The sequence below is a fragment of the Netta rufina genome, assembly GCF_964035555.1.
Source record: "Netta rufina genome assembly, chromosome: 17".
Lineage (NCBI taxonomy): Eukaryota > Metazoa > Chordata > Aves > Anseriformes > Anatidae > Netta > Netta rufina.
In genome coordinates, this window is record NC_140141.1 from 7,930,326 (window position 1) to 7,951,901 (window position 21,576).

At 40.4% G+C, this 21,576-nt stretch overlaps 1 protein-coding gene across 1 annotated transcript in view; it reads left to right on the forward strand.

Moving 5' to 3' along the window:
• The window catches only part of SPPL3 (signal peptide peptidase like 3), a 57,413-nt gene that overhangs the window by 24,378 nt on the left and 11,459 nt on the right, over positions 1-21,576 (forward strand). Inside the window, exons 2-5 of the mRNA XM_084296998.1 lie at positions 8,107-8,184; positions 14,780-14,868; positions 17,847-17,966; positions 21,197-21,275. Coding sequence (XP_084153124.1) covers positions 8,107-8,184; positions 14,780-14,868; positions 17,847-17,966; positions 21,197-21,275 — 366 coding nt within the window. The remainder of the gene's footprint in view (positions 1-8,106; positions 8,185-14,779; positions 14,869-17,846; positions 17,967-21,196; positions 21,276-21,576) is intronic.

Consider the following 21,576-nt stretch of genomic DNA (forward strand, 5'->3'; position numbering starts at 1 on the left):
ATTCTCACACAAACACGTACGCCCAGGACAAATTATTTGAAGATGCAGTTTTTCTCCCAAGTTTGGTGGGGCATCACTGTGGAGGTCGGCAGCTGACGGTATTAGCATGCTTTTGGGGTGCAGGGCTGCCGCTCAGTGCTGCTTGGAAATAATGCTCTTTTTAATGAGTATTTTTAGGCGTTCGCGCAGCGAGTGGAAGTTGTGCTCTCATTCCTGCCTGGAAGTGAGTGCTCCAAGCTGAATGTGAAATCTGGAAATCTTCCAGTTGCTGTGATTCTTAAACACTGTGAAACATATAATTCTTTGTTCTGTTGGCAAACAGTCTGCTGAACCAAAAGGGTTGCTCAGATAATGTTTTTAACAGAAAATGTGTTTTTGCAAGATCGCCTCTCCTGATGCCTTTCTGAATGTACACTTCAGTTTCGTGTCACAGTGAGCTCAGAGCAGTTTCCTCTTAGCAATTTAGTCGGGAGCTCGGCATTTGTTTGGAGGAGGAGAGTTTCAGGAAAGCAGCTTTCTGTAAAGGATAGAAGAGGGAATTGATTTTTTTTTAATTGGATGTGTAAAGACGTAGGTTTGGTACCTAATAATGTGAAAGTGTTCTGAGATCTGTGTGTGATAACCAGCAGGATTATCTCGTCTGATAACTTAGAAATGCCTGCCTGCGACCTAGCTGGGCCCGCATAGGAAAATATGGCTTAGTGGGATGTCTCACGTTACTTGTTTTCACTTCAGACTCGCTTTAATTATTATTTTTTTTTTCCCCTGATAGGAGTTTCAGTAAATTACTCAGACTTAGCAGAGCTTATCTGTACATGACAATGAGATGAAATGGTAAGCTTACTTTAGAAAACAAGCTAGTCCTTTAACGTAAGTGAAGCCGTAGCAATTTGCTTATTTTTCCTATGAATCATCCTAAAGAATGGAATAGTGTTGAGATATGTTTACAGCTGTGGGTGCCATGACTTCACGCTTAAAATTATACTTTTAACTGTTACACTCAGATTTAACTTTGGTTTGGCGTCAGGCCTAATGGAGGCTCTTAAATATGTATATATCTTGCACATGTAAGGCGGTTGAAAGAGGCTTTTTAGTTATACCTTCGACCTGGAATCCAGCAAAGGAAAAAAGCTGTGTTGGCTTTGCCTACGGAGGGAGTCCGCCCCCGAGCAAAGTGAATATTTGCACAATGAACTGTAAACGGGCTCGGTGCAGCGATGGAGCTCTTCTTGAAGGTGCCCCAGGGCTCTGCTCAGGAGCCCTTGAGTTTGCTGTGCTCCTCTTAATAAATTAAGGATTAATAATTATTAAAATAATTAAGTGTTGTAGGGACTGCGCACCAGTGACTTGTGCTGTAGCTTGGAAAATGAATTGCTTTCAACAATGAGCTGTCCTGATCACTCTATTCTCTTGTCCTTCTTTTAAGGAATAAAATAGTAGAATGGTTGACAAATGTTGAGACAAAGAAACAGAAAAAACACCACGTTTCCTCTGTGAGTAGCATACTTCTGTATGGTCAAAGGTGCAGGATCGCTGCAGCCAGGTGAGGTGCAGGTGCAGGCTGATTGCTGCCGGCAGCTGGTGGCTCCCAAACCAGGGGTGGGGCAGGGGAAGCACGTTGTGAAATGTTCTGCTTCTTGCCTGGGATTTACCAACGAGTATTTCTTGACTTTCTGTTCACGTTTTCTCTGTTACAATAGCAATCACTGATGCAATAAGCGCATTAAATGGCTTTTGAAATAGATGAAACCCGTGGAGGAGGGGAGGGGGATGGGAACTTTTCCCATCCTTGATATTATCACTGGACACCAGCTTTCCAGCAAATCTTTGTTTCCTGGTCCTCTTTGAGAGAACTGACAGTCTGCTGAGACAGGACACCCAAACTGAATGCTGGCATTCAGCAGGTTTTGAAAATGAGTGATGAATGATAGGGCAGGGAAGGAGATGCTTCGTGGCTGCCCTTTCCGTGCTGGTACCCGCCTCCGAGGAGTTCCCTTTGGAAGAGAATGGAAATTGGAAAAGGAGGATAGATGTTTTGATGGGCATGGGTTATTACCACTTACCTGGCGAGGAGACAGTGGGCATTTGATAGAGAAGTCATATTTTAAGCCTGGATGAAAAGTACCGTGTTGATTGAATAAATAGTTGTGGCTTTTCATGTGGGCTGGAGAGCCTGTGAAGCTTTGTGTGGCCACTTCTCAGGCAGCCACATCTTTCAGAAGCCAAAGCATGCAGATGAACTCATGGCTGGAACCTGCTTACCCCAGTTGTGTCTGGTGTGACACGGCCCCCAGGAGTGCTGAAGGACTTTTGTGGAGGATAAAAAGTTTGGACTGGAGCTGCAGTCAGAAGGACTTCCATTAGGTGTCAAGACAAGCCCTGTAATTTCACTGGTGGGTGGTTTCAAACAAGAGGTGAGATAAGTCATGACGGATCGATTGTCTTCCCCCAAAGTAAGATCAAATTATAACTAGATTAATTAAATGATCTGACATTCCTATCAGTGCCAGTTTTTGTGATTCTATCACAGATGCCTCCAAGTTGTAGATTTGGACCCCTTAAACAACGCAAAAGCTCTGTCAGATTTTAATCCATCCTTACACCAGCCTGTCTAGTACCTTTACCTTCCTTTTGTAGTTTTGTTTTCCTTAATCTTGAAAGCGCCTGGACATTATGATCACTGCCAAAGGAAAGTACCTGATGCGATGCAATCTTTGGTCTCCATGCAGCCTGGGGTGAAGTTGGTCCATGTGCACTTCTCAAGTTGGTGTGAGTTATTTGCTGCTCTGGTGTATGTACAGGAAATGCAGAAGTTTATCTTGCTGCTGTTACAACAACTTTTGTGTGAGAATGATTCACGTCCAAGGCCCTCGGTGTGCATTGCTATGGAAACTTCTCCCTCCGCCTCAGCAGAATTTTTCACAATGATTTCTTGCACCTGGAACTCGGAGGAATGGCTTTTGCTCCTGAAACATTGTCTGAGGGACTGAATTTATTTGATTCTACATGGAATTGACATCTTGTGCAAACAAAAAGAAGGTTTTGTTTCAATTACACAAAACTTTTCCTGATCTCTGAGGAGTTTTGGGGCACTTAAGTCAATGTTGCTGCTGAAAAAAATTTCCTCCTTGATTTGTATGTCCAGCAACATGCCAGATTAGGATTCTGAAGCATTTGAGAAAACTTTCCCATCCTTTCCATTACTATTCAAGCAGACAAGTCCCTGATCTAGTTTTCCATGTAGTTTTGCAAACGGCTGTGCTAGCAAAGGTTGATGATGGAGCCGAGATGACTGGAGAAAGCTGAAAATAAGCTGCTTTTGCAACAGCAGTGCTGTGGCTTGTAGTCACATCAGGCTGGCCCAGGACAGGCAGGTTACGCAGCAGGTAGTGCCCCACGCTGTCATCAGGACACATGGGGTTCCTACTTCTCTCTTTTTCTGGCTCACGGCTAAATAAATGCTCAGTGCTCAGCACAGGGCAAAAAGGTCCCTGGCTTTGCCTTCGGAAAGGCTGGTGGGACTCTTGGAAGAGTCTCACCAACTCTAATCTTTTGCTGGTAAAGGAGATCTGCAAAGTGGAACCCCAATATTTTAATATATTAAATTTCTCAGCAGCCAGCTGGCAGAGCCCCTGCAAGGTGAAGGCTCACAGGCAGAGAAAAGACAGGTGGTGTTGGATCTGGGGCTGCAGGGCTAAGAGAGCTCGTGAGTGTCTGTAAGCCATTGCTGCTGTCATTGCTGCTTGTACGAGCTGGTCACCGTCCTGCAGAGCTGGGAGTGAAGCGGGTCTCTGTTCCCCTGGGCATACAGAGGTTCTTCTCTGCGTCCCACAGAAGGGCGAGGGCTGCGTGGCACGCCAGCTGTGCCGGGGGATGTTTTGCGCGGCCGCTGGGCAGCGGTGGCGTGGCTGGGTGTCCCTGCGAGCCTCTGTAGGTAAAGGCCCATGGAGCGGCCCGTGCCAGGCTGGGGAGCTCGCTGCTTGGATTGTTGTGGGGACAATGCTGGCACTGTGGAGCTGCGAGGCTGACCCGCGGAATATGTTGCAGAACAGTGCTTGCTGTGTCTCTGTCTTGGCACGCCTTAGCAGGCTCTGTGCTGGAAGCACTGCCCGTGGAGCTGCCAGGAATAGTCCCCACTGGCAGGGAAGTCACTACAATCACACTCGGCCTCAGCCTTGGAAAGGTGCGGGGTCAGTGTGGGGTCTGGAGCCCTGGAGCAGGTCTTTGGGAAGTTCCCTCTCCGCCCTTGGCCGGTGTAAGGAGCTTATGGAGAAAAGTTCACCACCAGTGTGCTTGGTTTTATAATGTCCTTGGCCTGACGGTTGGTTTAGTTATTAGTTGCTTCACCAATGTAGCAAGAATCTGCCCGACAGCCCGATTAAATGACTTACTTCTAAACCAGCTTCCTCACAGGGATGTCGAATTGTGGGTGGGCTAGTCTGAGAACTGTGAAATGTTCTCAGCTGGGAAAGCCAGCGGTGTCTTCGTATTCTGAGCAGTTCTGCATATGTAATAGAGCTTAGAAATGGGTTGGTGCTTCTCATATTATGGCACGCAGATGAACTGCACGAAAATAAGTCCTTCAGAAGACAGCAGCCCTTAGCATAGTCTTAGCCAGGATTAATTTTCAGAACAAGAATGAAGAATAACTGTCATTTCTTTGTATAGTAAGTACCAAGAATTGCTTTTAAAAGCACTATTTAAGTCAAAGGACAACTTCTATGCACAGGCATGCCATGGGCATTTTCTATGCATGCTTCCGTTAGTTCTGAGAACAAATTCTTAATTTTATAAAAGTACTGTAAAGGAGGAAAATGGTTTCATTTTTATATGCACAGTGAAAGGCAGGTAAAATGTTAATGCATAAAGTACACTCCAGCTCCCCAAAAAATTTCCAAAGTGTGGGGATTTTGTTTTGGTTTTGGCTGATACCGTTTGCAAAGAACATGGCACTGGCGCCGTGCTCGGCAGTGGAAGTACGCAACTTGCGTATTTGAAATGTGTTTTAGGAGAATCCAGTTTTATGTGTATGGAATCCATTGGATGGTTGAGCTGTAGATAATCACTCAAATCTCAGTTAAAAATGCAAATGGGTGTGCAGATTACTGTCTGGCATTTTGCATTATATTCAGTACATTGAAGTAATCTTCTTTCTCAAACTTCCACGTGATTCTGTCACCTGCTGATTGTCTCGAGTCCAGATTAATGCGTTAGGAAGTGTTTACTTGGAAGCTAGGTGTTCAGGCTGCTCGTGAACTGTCCAGTGCCAGATTCGAGGAAGCAGTTCTATTTTATGCAATGCCTTTTATAGTTTAGGGGGGCAAAATATTAAAAACCCCAGGATTTTATTACGACGAGACCCACTTCAGCACTACGAACTTATTCCTGGAGTTTGCTTGAGGGCTGCCTGTGTGGGACACGTAGGATGGGAGCTGGATGTTCCTGAATTGCTCGCTTCAGTCCCACATCGCAGGTACTCCTGGGTTTGCCGTGCTGGCCGCTTTGCATTGCTCTTCTTCCAGCTGCATCCCGAGGAAGGGAAGTATGAATATTTGCTGCCTTGACAATGAGCAGGAGCTTTCCCAGGCCGTATCTGTGACACCAACAGTGAGATTTTAGGATATCCTGCTGCAGATATCTTGAGAAGTCAGGAAATATCACTGGGTCTGCAGTGGGCGGATCAGTACCCTATTGCACTTCTCTCGTGTAGAACGAGAGGACTTGAATTCTGGCTTCTCCCTTGCACAGAAGCAGCAGATAGCTGCCCTAATCACTGCTGCAGCGTATCAGTAGGGTTATGTTGGGTCACGGTGTAGAATGGGTTTACATATATTTGATTTCTTTTGTTTTGTCTAAGGGCTTTCATTTTTTAATAAAAAAAATCCATGGATTATTCCAGGGCTGATCCACATATCATCATTGTTTTATCTGTTTTACCATTCTTTCTAACACTTACAACCTTGTTTTGACTACTGTTTAGTAATTAGGATGAAATGTAATTGTAATTATCATAGCTTCCAAAGTTGCTACTGAATGGTGACTTACTTGTACAGAAAACGTTGTTCTTCTCAGAAGCATGTGCCGATTTATGGATATAGGATTTTATGAACATCAGTTCATAAGTGTAGTGCATAACCCTGGACGTGTTTACACCCAGCTGAAATTCCATTCCCTCATTTCGCTTTTCTTACACGTTTGGCGTTCCTGAGGATTCTGTTAAGGGAGAAGTTCCACTATTAATTCTCAAATCCAAACAGGACACAAAGTTTCCTTTGCCCGTAGCTCAGAGTTGGGTGAGGCGGTGTTTTGCCCTGAAACTGAAGCTAATAACAGGACATAGACCTAGTGCATTCATCCGTCTGCAGTTTCTTCTGTCTGCTTACATGCAGTCATTAGCTAAAGCTAATGTGCTCTGATCTATATTGTCTACCACCTGAAGGCCATTTATATAAACTAATTGTAAGTGCTTATTTACATGGCATATTTGCAATTAACTGTTTTCATCTTTCTGGATGCTTTTAAAGCTTCTGATGCACAGCCTTGAAACTAAAGGTCAAACAAGACTGAAATCAATATAAAGATGATTTTAAGCTTTATAGATACATGTGTTGGTCTACTATGAGCAAATACGACTTCTGTTTTTCACTCTTACTGGGGGGTAACATTGAAGTTATTCATGGTAATTAACAAAAGCAGTTGGTTTCCCATTTCTTAAAAGCTTACTGCACAAGCATACAATTTCATCTAGAAGAGCAATCTTTTTCAGCGATGTTTAATACTAAATTTCTTTAGTAGAAGATCATATTTGTGTTTATATATTAAAAAATATTTTTATGCGTCTGTCAAGTAGTACAATTTTCTCTAAATGGCTTCTAGATTGGCAGTGGAATTGTGTGATTCTCTGTTTTGTATCGTTAGTTTTTATTTGCTGACATACATTTACTTTGGAACTATCACATCATTCAGCTGTCTTTGTTCCATATCAATAATCTTGTTGAAATTAGGCCTTTTAATTGGCTTTCAGAAAAGCTTAGTGATCTTTTTTTGTAGTACAAGACTAATGCAGTTAACATTGTTCCTTATTCTTTTCCATTACTTCAGCACAAGTGGCTGTAAAACTGCTGTGAGTTGGGCTGTGGCTCCTGAGCCTCTCCTGTCATGTTGTACCCTGAGAGTCTTGGTGGTTCTCTGCTTGGCTCTCTCCAGTTATTGGGGCTTTCTCTTTTGGGGCCCCCAAAACTCTAGATACAGTTTCACGAGTGCTAAGTAGAGGGTGAGATCATTTCTCTTGACTTACAGGCTGCGTTCTTGTTGCTTTGCTCCTCAAGGTCCCCTCTTAATGATTTCTCTGTCCTCAAGTATGTCAGCCCCGCTTGTGCCAGCTGAGAACTTGCTGAGGTTGCTTCTCTCCCATTGTACGGGGCAAAGAAAGTTTTGGTGTAAGCTACGGAGTACGGTTTGGTCTGTCAAGGGTAGGAAAAAAGGGGAAAACTAGTATTTACATTTCTGTGCTTTAAACATGGAAGTATGTTATATTGGGAAATCCATCTAAATAAAAGTGGGTTTTAGTTCTCCTGCTGAAATTTTTATCAGAAATCCTCTATCTAGTGATGTGCAAGATGTAATAGAGAAGTAACTGCGTGTGGTTTAATAAATGCAGATTGCGGCTTATTTTGTTTGTTTTTTTCTGTACTGAGTGAACCTTGACTTCAACTGCCATATTGCAATTTAACTATTATCAGCTAAGGCATAGGAAAAACAGAGATTAGTGTTATTAACATGCAAGATGGCATGCTGAAAGCAATTCCACGTGTTTGTGGAAAAAGGAATCTCAATGCAGTGAGTTGAGAACAAATCTCTACAAGGCTTTTTGAGCTGTTCATTGACTGTTGTACAGATTTTGTATGCTGCAGTCTTGAATATAAAAAGTTAATTTACAAGCTATGTATTTTATATTCCTAAATGATATAACAGCTTTAGAAATAGCTGTCATAAAGATGTCATTCCGTTCTCTGTTTGTATAATGCTAAGAAAAAGAATTCACAAATGGTACTGGAGAAATGGACACTCAGGATAACACACCTGCCTTCTCTCTTCCCATTCCAGGGCATATTCCCTCGTGGACTCCAGTCAAGTGTCTACTTTCCTGATTTCTATTCTCCTCATAGTCTATGGCAGTTTCAGGTAAGATTTTTCTTTAAGGCTTATGGATCTTTTCTTTTTCAAATAAAAATGTGACTACAAGTGACAGTTTATAGTTTATGCCTTTTGTTTTTGTTGTATCTTTGTTAGAATGACAGCTGAGGTAAATGCAGTATTTCTTGGTTCTGAAAAGGAAATAGAGACGGAAGAAAAAGAAGCCAGTTGAGGTTTCTGAAAGACATAATTGTATGACAAGTTGCAAGCACATATAAGATAGCTGTGAAGTCAATCCTTGAAGACAGTTCTGTAAAATTGTGTTTTGGAGGGTATAAAGGACCTGTTGAGAGATATATGGACGTAATGTTGTCAATAGTAGGCTTTTAGATACAGTGATTCAGTGTTTGATTCAGAGCATTCTTACTCTGATTGCAACCAAATCTCGTAAAATAGATACTCCTGAGTGTAACAGCACAACAGAGAAGTGAGAAACACATCAGTGTTGAATTCTAGCAGTGCCTCAGACCAACTGCTGATTAGGTTTGAATCTTCAGAAACCAAATTTGCCCCACTTCAGGGGACTTGAGTATGTTTAGAGAAAACTTTGTTGTCCTGCTAAGCTTGCATCTTGTATCATACCCAGCTTTTAATGTAATGGCATATAAGGAAAGAGGTTCATACTGACATATCAAAAACAATTTACAACTTGGAAATATTATTTCTTTGAAACTTAAGTTCAGGATGTTTTTCTTCTCCCCTCCTTTTTTTTTTTTTTTTTTCTTTGAAGAACATTGCTTCATTTAACAAGTCTATGATAAAAAGCCATCCATATAGTATGAATTCTCTGCACCACGTTGAATATTCCTGAAATAGATGATAACCATGGTCATAAGTATGATGTAAGCTGCAGCTATTAGGATAAGAGGCTTTAAATCCCAGTCATAAGTTAAGCAAATCATAAAATGAAAGAGCCAATTTTTGGTAAGAGCTGTCTGTTTTTGCTAGTGAGTATTAGGTAACAGCACTGCTGCTTAAATTAAAATAGAAAGCTTTAGGAAGACAAAATCTAGAGAAACTGCAATTAAATAAAAGGTTGCATTTGAATACCAATTAACAGTGTTTTTTTCTTTTCTTAAAGTTCTGAGTCAGTCTAGCATATAGTTGAGGGGCTACTTCAGTCTTTAATTTAATTCATGCAGTTCAGTAAAAAGGAACTATGCATATGGCTGCAAGACCTGTAGCTTTTATTAAAACCAAAATTAAATTGAGAAAACATAATGCAATATGAAACAGCAGGAGTGCTTGAACGTAAATTGCCTCTCCTTCTCAGAGCTTCTAAGCTTTTAAGAATTTTCCCTTGCTCTTTCCTGTCCTGTTGCTATATACACGTGTTCTTTTACCATCTTATCCTGTGATTACATTTAAAACCACTCATTACAAGGACTGAGCTAGGACTGACTTAAATTCAAAAGAATCTAACCTATTGGATGACATGGTAGAATGACGATGGATACAAATCAGTTGAGGAAATGCCCTCTTCTAGCCTACTTCTGCATGTGTCCTAAGGACTCCAAGACATAAGCTATTGCAGACCAAAATAGGGCCCGATAGTTTTGAAACTGATTTCTAATGAATGGCCTACATTTAGCTTCTTTAGTAGATGCTTGAGCCGAAACCCACAGTTTCGATGATGACTTGGGTAAACTTCCAAGCTGTTTGGTCAACGAGTGAGGTCAAAAGCAGTTATTTACAGAAGATTGTGAAGTGCTGTTAACAACAGCGCCCAAGATGCAATTCAGATTTGTAAGAAATTTAAGTGTGGTGCTAAGTTGCAAAATGATGCTTATCTGGAAATTCCCGTAGTAAAATAAAAACTTCTGGCAGTGGGTGGATTTCCTTAGAATAGCAACTTGCCGGAAAGACAAAAGTTACTGCTTAGGGTGCTCGTTCTCAAATGAAAACAACATCTTCATCTAGATTTGAGTGCTTCATCTCAAATGGAGCCGTGGTAAGGCAAAAAGAAAATGGCACTCCTCACATAACCTTCTTGTTGTAGAAAGTGGGCATGGTTTCCAATTTCAGTCTGAAAAGAAACAAGTAGTTATTGTAGAGTTATTGTGATACTGCTGGCAAGTGACATAAACAGAAGTTCAATAATAGGATCAGAAAGAATTGGGTGGGTGAGTCATTAGGATAAAATCCTTGTGTGTGGTGGATCTAATCTAATGCAGGAGGTTTCAGGGGAACAAAGGAAAGCCTGGTCCAGTGTCCTTAGTCATACAAGTAGCATTTGTCCAATGACAAATAAATAAATAAAAACCATACCAAGCAACAAACAAAAAACACCAAAATACTCAGAAGAATGTCTAATAGATCCTGGGAAAAGTCTGTCTCCAGAATGAAGAACAGTTTATGCATTTGAGATCTCACTTCTCTTACTGTGGCTGGAAGAGCGTTTCCTTCCTGCATTTGTGCAGGGTCAGGAATTTTATCTTCAAGCCCTTCTAAACATCTCCCATAAATGTTCTTACCGTCTCTCAGCCCTTGTACTTGATACGCTTTGTTGTTGGCTGTCAGAGAGGCAAGTATAATCTTTCAAACAGTTACAAGATGTACACAGCAGCATGCAAATGTTTGTTCTAGTTATGGATTTTTAAAGAGGTGAGCTTAGCTGGAAATGGGTTGTTTTCTGGGGGTTCTTCCCATACAGTCACCTATTGTCCAGGTGCTTTGCTGGGACAGAAGTGCTGGAGTTACTTTGTATGCATGTAGCAGCTAAATCTTTTTCTATCCTATCACATACTCAAACATGGTTATGTAAAGCCTGATTTAACCCATACTCTACCTGTTCCAGTTCCTGCTTTTAAGCTAAACTGTTACTGGATCCTCCTCGATCGGAATGAAGCCCAGTTTTGTTTTGAAAGTATTTGCAGAGGATTGTTTGCCCTGCGTTTAAATAGTTTTTGTTTGTTTGTTTTCAGTGCTGCAATATTTACTGTTTATAAGGTGGTTTGCTCTCCACTACAGAAACAGGGACTGCAGGTCCTCACAGATCCTTGCTGTCTTCATTAGTTAATGCAGAACTCAGGTGCAAGCTTTATCTCCTGCCTGCAGATGAAGACTGACCTTCCCATACCAAAGAATCTCCGGTCTTCCCATATTAAGTATTGCATGCTTGAGAGCCCTCGAGACTATAGAATATATCGTGGTACTCAAGAACAATGCGTATTGGTTTTATTTTCCTATTTTTCCCCACTGTGTCTTGCTTGTTTAAGTTGTAAGTTTGGTAGGAAAAGGTCCTTCTCTTTGGTGGTTCGTAAACAGTGCCAACAGCCACGATGAGTCCACCTTAGTTAGTTAGCAGGGTGTCGTGCATGTGTGTTTGAGCTGAATGTGAAATTTCAAAGTAGGTGTAAGAACCCTAGATTTATCTCTATGGCAGTGGCTCGAAATGCTCAAATAAAACGTGTGACTAATTCTGGTAATAGTGTGGAGTAATAAAAATAGCTTCTCACTAAGAGAAAGGGTGTGCCTCGAGTTCACAAGCATCTGTAGCCACAGCACTGGCAGGGCAGACAAGGGGTCTGGAGAGCCAGAAAGATACCTGCACGTGTGTGAAGCGCCTGCTGGAGGTGAGATGCTCGCATCAGGGCTCTGGGACTTTGGCATGTGTGGCTCTGCAGGCATAGTCAGGAGCCGGTACTCCATCTAGTCAGTGAGAATATTTTTCCATGGACTTTTTGCTACTGTTTCGCCTGTTCTTATTCCTACTCCAGACCTTGCATTGCAACTTGTCGTTTAATCTCACAGGAACACTTTATAAGCCACTGTGGCAATGTTAGATCGTGTAACATGTTCTAGCCTCTCTCTCCATAATACGCATGGAGATTTGATTCATTTGAATTAAACTATCTGAGCTCAGTGTCTGACTGTAATTTTTTATGTAGAGCAGTTGAAATCTGGCAATTCTCACAGTCCCAGAGCTGTTCATAAGGGTGACTGTCTTCACTGAGCAAAGCGAGAAGGAACTTCTCAATATATTGCCTCTCCTGCTGACTCTTTAGAGATATGCTTGCTTTCAAATTTCTTCCTTTGTTTCATAAGAATATTTTCCTGCAGGGTTTCCCCGAAGCATTATTGCAATGGAAGTGATCCATAGCTGAATCTGAACTTTCATGATAATAATGTGCCAGCAGCTTACTCATTGCTTTGGCCTCAGCGTAACCCTACTGAGTGCTTCCCTGTGGGAGGCTTGCTTTGAACCACTGTGCTAGAAATCCTACCAGCTTGAACTGCTGGGGCCCCCAGAAGAGACAACTGTAGTTTATTGCCTGACAGGAGATGCTGAGTGAATGCTGCTTTTGGAATCCAGGCGCAAACTTGAACAAAGAGCAAATGCTTCTCGACTTGCTGTTTCTTTCCAGCACAGTAATTTTCAATATGTCTTGTTTTAAAAATACAGTTTTTAACTTTCACGGAAGATGTTCTAGTGATCACTTCTCAATTTTTATCATGTTAGTGATAATTTGCAGCAGAGGTAAGGGCCAAATCATAAAATGGGTGCTGATGATTCAGAAGTTGGTTTGGCTCACCAACTGTGTTGCTAAGTGACCGTAATTTCATGGTTTATGCTTAATTTTGAAGTGAGGATGTTTACAGGTGATAATGTAGTAATTGCTGATTCTATTGAAATGAAAGCAAATGGGCTGAAGTTGTTTGTGAGCAGTAGGAATAATAGTTTATTTTCAGTTTCTTTTGCTGATAGCTCCTTAAATTATGAGGAGTTCCCCATTGCCACAGTCAGGATGATGGTGTGATGCTCTTGCTAAGTTGAACTAATTTACAGAAGAATGAAATGCTGCTCTGAGGAGAAAAAAAGAAAAAAAAAAAAAGTTTGGCTGAATCTTGGATCCAGCCCTGGAGGGTTGTCAGCCCTTTCTTGAATTTTTATATCTTGAGAGGAAAATTTTAGGGCTTAATGGGGTTTAATGGGGAAAAAGGAAATGTGAAAAAAAGATAAAAGATGACAGACATCTTTAGAACAGATCTGTTTGTTAGAAGCTGTGTTCTCTGTTGCCTGTTTGAATCTTAGATAACTTTTCAGCTGACACCCAGGTTCTGCATAGCAGGTCTGTAAGTCCAAGCTTAAAGCTTCCTCGTATTTTATCTGAGTCCAAAACCGGTTTTAACTTCATACTGGGAGCATGTGCATAATAGAAGCAGAACAACAACATAATTTTAAACTGGAAAGCCTTTTTTTCTTTTTAATTTTATACAGGAAAACTACTCAACCTCACTTTCTTTAATATACCGTATCTGCCTAGATACTGCAGACCCAAATGTGCTTGATTTCAGGCTGTATGACTGTGACACAGAACTGCTTACCTCTGCGTTGCAGTAGTACACACTAAAATGAAATAACTTTGATACAATCTTTTATACAATTCTGTAGGTGTTTTATTTTTTCCTTGTCTGTCAAATTAATAGAATTTGCTTACTTTTCATAGTGCAATCACTTGCAGCTCAACTTGGAAAACAACAAAAATAAAAGTCGAATGCCTGTTGACCTGGAAGTTGTATCAAAATACGTGGTATTTGCTGCTGCTGCAGTCTGAAGGGAAGAGCCATACTGTGCTTCTGATGGTTCTCTGTAGCTTATTTGAGCAAATAAATCTGCAGAGAAGTCATGGACAACGTGCATGCATGTTATGATAATGAGAAACTATCATGGTAATCTTGATTGCTAATATTTTTATATAAAACAACATCGCATTTTTGCGATGTTGTTTTATATAAAAACAGCATAGAATCACTTTTGCCACAGCTCATCACTTTGATGCAACTTCTAAATTACATTCTAACAAATTTTGATTAACTTTCTGAATTTCATTTAGGATCTGTTTTGGACAGCAATTATTTTTATGATTAAATTCTGTGTTATTTTGGAGTCTTTTCGGTATATATATCAAAATGAAAAGACAAAGAGGTGGGTACACTGGGAAATGTCAGCTGCTATGGATGAATTAATTTGTACTATTTATTCAGAGCTTCCTCTAGATATCTGAAATGCCTATATGGTTATTTTCTAGGCTTTGCTGAAGCTATTTCAATTAAATAAGAACTTGTATTCAGCAGGGAATTACTTACAGGCAAATTTTGGTCATCATTCATTACAAGAGTTAGAGGAAGGAAACAATGAATACAGTTTTAAACATGAAACCAAATAGTTAAATTTGAATGAAAAGGATCAAAATGATAACTTGGAAAGAGTTCAAATACATCAGAGAATTTAAACTTTTACTGTATTTCCATCATGTTCTACACTTCCAAGCAACACAGATAAGTATCTTCGTTGTGGTTTGTTGTCAACACTTAGCAGTTCAGACACTACAGTGAGTAGTCTCAGTACTGGACCAAGTGTGATTCTGTGCCTTGTCTCTAACGGTGGGTGTTGTTTTTTTTAATTTCTGGCACATTTTTTTTTTCTGTTTTGTTTTGTTTTTTAATAACCAGCACATAAAAAACAAGACTTTTCCAGGGAGAGAGTGCTGTAGCAGTAGAATGGTAATGAGACCGTAGCTGATAAACCTAAATAGGAGTTTGAAATTTGCCTATTAAGTTTGCTTTTTTTTTCCTGCAGGTCTCTTAACATGGACTTTGAGAATCAAGACAAAGAGAAAGACAATAGCAGCGCAGCTGGGTCTTTTAATGGCAACAGCACCAATAACAGTAAGGGTTAGCTTTACTCCTTATCTTTCTTTCATCACTTCAGTGTGTTGCATCTTCTTTTGTTTCATCCGGTCATGTGTTTCATGCTTTGTAGATTCACCTGATATAATTGAACTGTTTAGTCTAGGCACTTGACATTTTGCTTTGCACTAATACTGCTATCTAGTTCATGCTCATGGAAGCTAAATTTAAAACATCAGTGTAGTGTTTCCATAATGCATAGAAATTGCATGCTGCGCAATTTGTCAGGTCTTCCTGGAAACAGAAACTGCCTTATTTTTAAAAATACAGTTATGGAAGGGAATGTCATTTCTCTTTGTCTGCTGGTTGTCACTGTGACATGACGTATTAGCCTGCCTGTAGACAACTAAAGGTTTAATCTCATGGTATGCTAATGAGTCTATACGGATGATTCAGCTTTATCAACACAGAAATTGAAGTATAGATTTCATGTGGCTTTGGGTGACTCATTTAAAATGGACAACAAAGTATGTGTCTACACACAGTCTATTCAGAGTGGGGATTAACTTGTCAGCTCTTATGTGGTGATTGTCCCCTCTCTTACTGTAAAAATAGATTCCAGACAGCTTGGCCATTTGAGATGCACTTTTTTGCAAGCAAAAGTATGCATGTGAACAGTTGGAGTGGACTGTGTTGTACACAATGTGCTGTAAACTCATGCCTGAGTTTAATTTACAGTAATTTATGTGGCTATACTCTGAGACTAGGAGTCTAGAATGAAGTTTCAGCATTTTCAGAAAACAAGACTGGGACATGCGGGCAGCCCTGCACACAAAACCTTGAATATTAAGGTTGCTTTGTTTAAAATGAGAAATACAGCTTAAAAATTACTACATCGTAACTTACAGGGTGTTGAATGTGTCATGCATTTTTTGCTTTTTGTTTTTTATTCACAATCTTGCAACTTACATTGTTGTCAGATGACCGTTTCCGTTGACAGCACAGTTACAGAAAGAGGTGGTTAGTGATTCAGCAATGAACAGTTGAGGCTTTGGGAATCTGGGAAGTAAGAGAAGACAGTCTCGGGTTGGGGAACAAGCACATTAATGGGATTAGCTGTCAAAATGATCAGAAATAAAATGAGGAACTTTGACATTTTACATTGCATGCACTAATTCCCATATGCTAGGGTGGTTTGTAATATGTCATTTCTTGTTTTTCTCTTGGGAAATTGAAGGGCATGTGAATAAATTTTCTTTCTTAAAGCAGGAGGAACTAGATTTAAGACACAGATTAGAACATAGGAATTTCTGTCTTAACACTGTTATCTCTGGGCTGTCTATATTTTACCATTTTGTGTCACACCTCAGTAACAGAGATACATGTACGATGACTTGACCGTGACTTGTGTTCTTCTGCTTCTTATTTTTAAAATTTATTGTGCTACTTATGTTTGAGAGTAAGTTCTTGATCAGAAATAGTAAATAACCATGCAGTGTAAGCAACGTGTCCATGCTCATTGTTCAAGTTCTCTTGTTTATAAAAATAGTGGAATACATATGGCAGAAATTAGTGAGTGTATTTTGCTTGTGTTTGAGGGTTTTTGACATCCTTAGATACCCTGATAACGGTGATTTGTAAGTAACCCATTACCTAGACAACTTGCCACTCTTCTCCAGGAAAAGATAAACACACATTTTTATACACATACACACATGCTTACAGCTTGTGTGTATGGGTATACTTGTGTATGTTTGTGTATATGTTCATACATACATATATAAATATTCTGCTTAATAATGTAAAAGCTTATTCTTAAAATCCTATAACTGGTAAAACACTGCTTCATACAGCAAGGCCCAATTACTTTGGGGTAATACGGTGATATTAGGCTGGTTTTAGGTCTCACTTGGTTCTGAGTCTTGTACTAATTTTGTCATTAGAGGCACTTTGGATACTAATCGAGTGACTGGTCCAGATGTTACCTGTCATTTTAATGCTGTACAGGTATAAGTATGTCTTGTATGGTTCCTCCTGCAAAGATTTGATTTGTCACAATCAAATGTAAATACAGCTACAAATGCTGGTTAAGTATCAGTATGATTTGGGAGGATAGATGGGCTTTCAAAGCCTGATCTTTAGTTAGTAATTCTAAAAACTTCTAGTGAATTATAGTAAAAAGTGGCCTGTCCCATTGTCAATAAACCTGTGTAGCAACTCTGCGTGGTTGATTGGGGGGAAATAATCAGAATAAAATCCTTTAGTATCTCTGCACTCTTTAAAATTGCTTCTAGCTCTTAAATGTAGGCATGATTTTTTGTTGTTTTTTTAGGATAAAAGGTGATTACAGTGCATGCTGATCTGAGTTAGCAGTTTCATAAACAGGTAGATGACTTCGGTGTTTTTCAAAAAGTGCCCTATGTTGGTAGGCTCGATGGTATCTGGTGATTGCAATCGGTGATACAATTTGAGTGCATCACCCAAGCAGAGTTTGGAGCTGTAGCACCCTTTGCATGAGCTAGGTCAGCCTAATGCTCTGCAGCTCTGCTGCTGATAAGGCTCTTGTCCTCGTGCTGAGTGGTTAAACCGAACCTTTGGATGCTCTCTTCAACATGTACGTGTGGCTTAGGGTAAAACATGGCACATAGATCATGTGCTGCATGATTCACAGTCCCTAGCTAATTTTAATTTTAACTTCTTATCCACTCTGTCAATGGCACAATGGCACAAAAACCTGAGATCTGTTTTCAACTTGCTGTTCTTGAATTGCCGCGAAGCCGGCGTGTTGGTGTACACACCCAGCTGCTGCCAAAGTGCTGCTTGGCTGTAGTAATTTCGTGCTGGCTGCAGTGCCTGGGTGTGGCAGTGCACGAGGCTCTCAGGGTCAATTTCTATTGCACCAGCACTGAAGTGAAGTCTATTGTTAAGGGCCTGAATTAACATTGGTGAGGACAGGCTTTCAGAATGTGTGTGGTAAGAAGTAGCCCAAATTAAATGTCACGTTCTTTCCTCCACAGGTATTCAAACCATTGATTCTACCCAGGCATTGTTCCTGCCGATCGGAGCATCTGTGTCTCTCCTAGTTATGTTCTTCTTCTTTGACTCAGTTCAAGTTGTCTTTACAATATGCACAGCAGGTGACTAAGTTTTCTTCTCTTTATAATAATTTCAATAGAACAGAAAGCACTGATGTGATTAATTGTTGGTGATAATTATAATGCATGTCATAGTACGTATTAAGCAAATTAATTAGGTTTCATGATCGTTTTTTCATGTCTCTTTAGCTATGAATAGAGTGACAAATACTATTCGAGAAGTATTTTCCACTTAAAAATTTGCTAAATATAATGAACTATAAATCGCAGGAGTTTTGAAAGATGCTGGATGTGTTATTTTAAGTAAATAGTTCACTTGTTATAAGTCAGTACTCAAAACTGTTCATGCTATTTCATAACGCAGGTACTTTGTAGGATCATAGCATAATTCAGGTTGGAAGGAAGCTCTGGAGATCATATCCAGACATCTTTTCCTAGTTTAATTTTGGATTTTGCACTTATACAGATTTTCTTAGTTTCAAGGATACTTCATGTCTCCCTATCATTTTCAGTATTATTCTCTTGCACTGCTTGAATTTAGAACAAAAATGAGATGATTGTCTGCAAATAAATTGCAAGTCCTCTGATTCAGTTTATTATTATTTACATTTTGTCATTTAAGTAAATATCACAACTTTGATTTTTGGAAAATTTTAGCCTTTTGATCTTTCTGCAGTTTTTCAAGAGACCAGTGCTGTTCAGGGAAACAAGATTCTTTTTAACTGCTCCAAACGTGTAGGAGCTTTTAAAAGTAGTCCTCAGTCCACACGCTGAATCTGTGAAGACTTTTAAACCCTTAAATACTTCTCTTCTCCTATCTCATGTATACACAATGCATGCTTTTCTCTAGTTTTTTAACTCCTGAACTCTACATCCTCTCCAGCCTCTGAAGCAGGGCTGATGGCGAGGGGTGAAATCAAATCTCTCCTCTGGAAATGAATCTTGAGACTTCAGCTCTAATTGTAGTGGCACGCTCCTGCTGGTACTGCTCTTACAGCTTCGGCCTCTGTCACATGCATTCTTCCCTACTGAAAGTAGATCGTTACTTCAAATAAATTCTAATGTACACTAGATACTGGTGATAAGGGAAACTTTATGATGAGAAAAAAATGTTAATGTCAAGCTTATTGCTGCCTGTATTTCCAGAATGACCCTGACATTTGTAACTTTCTTTGTGACACTGGTGGCATGTGGTGCGACTGCGTTGTGTCAGCTGGGGCATGCTCCAGGTTTAAGAGGATTGTGCCTACTTGCACTAGTGCCCTGGGCTATCTTTATTCTTCAGGCTATGTTTATGATACTGTTTCTCTGATCTTGCATATGAGGGTGTCATTAAGCACGGGGGACCTTGGCCCCAGGAGCTCTGAACTTTGTGACTTTGGAGGCTACAGAGCTGGGCTGGGGAACTGGGGCTGGGGGCTTGGCCCCTTTGAAGCTGCAGTGGTTCTATTTGGCATCCTCCTTTTTGTAGATTTTAGAGGCTGATGTGGGTGTGTGCTTTTGAATTATAGCTGGTGTTTGGTTTCTTAAACCACTCATAAATCTGCCTGCCTCAAAGGTTTGCCTTTGGGGAACAGTCGAGAGCAAGGGAGGACCCGCAGGCAGGCTGAGGTGCAAGGAGCAGGCAGAGCTGGAGAGCTGGTGGCTGCCTGCAGACGGGAATTAAGCCGAGGGATTCCCAGTTGAATGATGGGTGCTGAGGCTGAAGGGAAACAGAAACACCCAGCTGGAAGCCTGAACAGTAAGGAGTGAGATCGGGTACTCCCAGACAAATGTGTCCTGGTGTAATTACATCTGAATTCATGTCCACTCCAGGAGAGCCCGGCTGCAGGCAGCGGTGGCTGTGGATGCCGGGACAGGAGGTGCAGGGTCCCCTGATGAGCAGAGCCTGGGGGGGAGGAGGGGGAAAAGACAGATTTCAAGGCCAAAGAGGGTCAGTTCAGCTGTGATGGAGGCTGAGCGGGGAGCAGGGCAGGCAGGCAATGGGGATGTGGGATGCGGGGCAGCAGGAGCACAGGTTGTACTCTTGGCCAAGCACTTCTGAGAAGGGTCCTAGGCAAACCCATGCAGAGTTCTACACTCTTCATTCTTTCTCTACCCGTTCTGCCTTTTTTTATATTTCCTTTCTGAAATACTGATAGAACTGTGAGTTTCCATGGTGCTGTTTGCTGACACTTTTTGTGTGTGTGAATTTGTTTGTTTATTTTATCTTCCTCGTACCAGAAGGGACAGAACCGAGAGGTGGAAAGATGTGGTTTGAACAAACCAAATTTTCTCCAGTTGACTCAGGCTGTGTAATAAAGAGACTCCCTATCATCTTAGCTTGAGAAAATTAAAAAAAAAATAATAATTCCTTCTAAAAAGCAAAAACTGACACAAGTTTTTAAGGAACGAGTAGAGAACAGCATCCAGAAAATGTCAAACGATCCTTCTGTTTTCATGTTGGTCTGTTCTTGCTACAGCAGTTCTGGATGCTGTGTGAGTGCTGCTGACAAGTCTGTTTCTCCAAGTCCTCAGTCTTTTAAACAGCCCTTAATACAAGTTCACTGCTATTACTTAAAAAAAAAAAAAAAAAAAAAAAAAAAAAAAAAAGGAAAGAATGATTATAAATACCAGCACTTACTAAACGCTTTTACAGATGTTTGGCTGGAATAAATATGCTTCTTGGAAAAAAAAAAAAAAAGTATTTATGGAAATAACCTTTTTGCTTATTTGTGTGATTTTATCATTTTTCCTGTTTTCAAAAACTTAAGAATTGGTAAAATATGCAGTGCTTTAAGTTGTAATATATTTCAGTAGTCAATAAACAGTTATGAGTAAGAAGGGAGAATAAAGTGACTGAGTTGAAAAGCCAGAGAACCCCTTTATTACGCTGCCTTAACCTGTCATACGTTAAATAATTTTAGAAGAATCTCACAACCAGTTTGTAGCAAGTTCTGATGTTTTTGTTGACTCCTAGAATGTTTGGAAACTGTTTTTCTTGCAGACATGATCATGAACAGCTTTGAGTCTGACTTTTTTTTTTTTTTTCTTTTTACACTTGGAGATAGGAGCATTTAATTCCTTTGAGAGCTTTTATTTTGATTACAGTTTGAAAGCAATAGAAGTTCTGCAGAAAACCTTGGAGTCTTTAACTGCTCTTGCTTCAATAATACTGCAGCATATGATAATAGGACATTGTTCCAAGAGCTTTTTCAAATTGGTGAAGCTTGTTTGTGTACTGTAGAAATCAGGTCTGAATGTACTAATATTACCTTTTCTTCCTTTTCTAGTCCTTGCAACAATAGCTTTTGCTTTCCTTCTGCTCCCGATGTGCCAGTACTTAACACGGCCTTGTTCGCCTCAAAACAAGTAAGGACTTGAGAAATGTTTTGTTCCTCTTCTCGTATGCTGTATTCATTTCTTTTAATGAGGATTCTTTAACAGAGTCTTTGGTTATGAGCATTAACCTCGGGGCTGAAGTTCGTGCATATTTTTTGTGTGTGTGAACGCTGTGTTTCCACTTTGAAACTAGGAAGCACAATTTCTGCAAGTCACGCATGCTTGGCAGCCTGGGGAATACAATACAATTGCGGGAGACTAGATTTCCCAACAGCAGCATTTAAGAAGTTTGGGTTATTTTGGCTGAGAATTCAGTTTCAGAATTAGTACT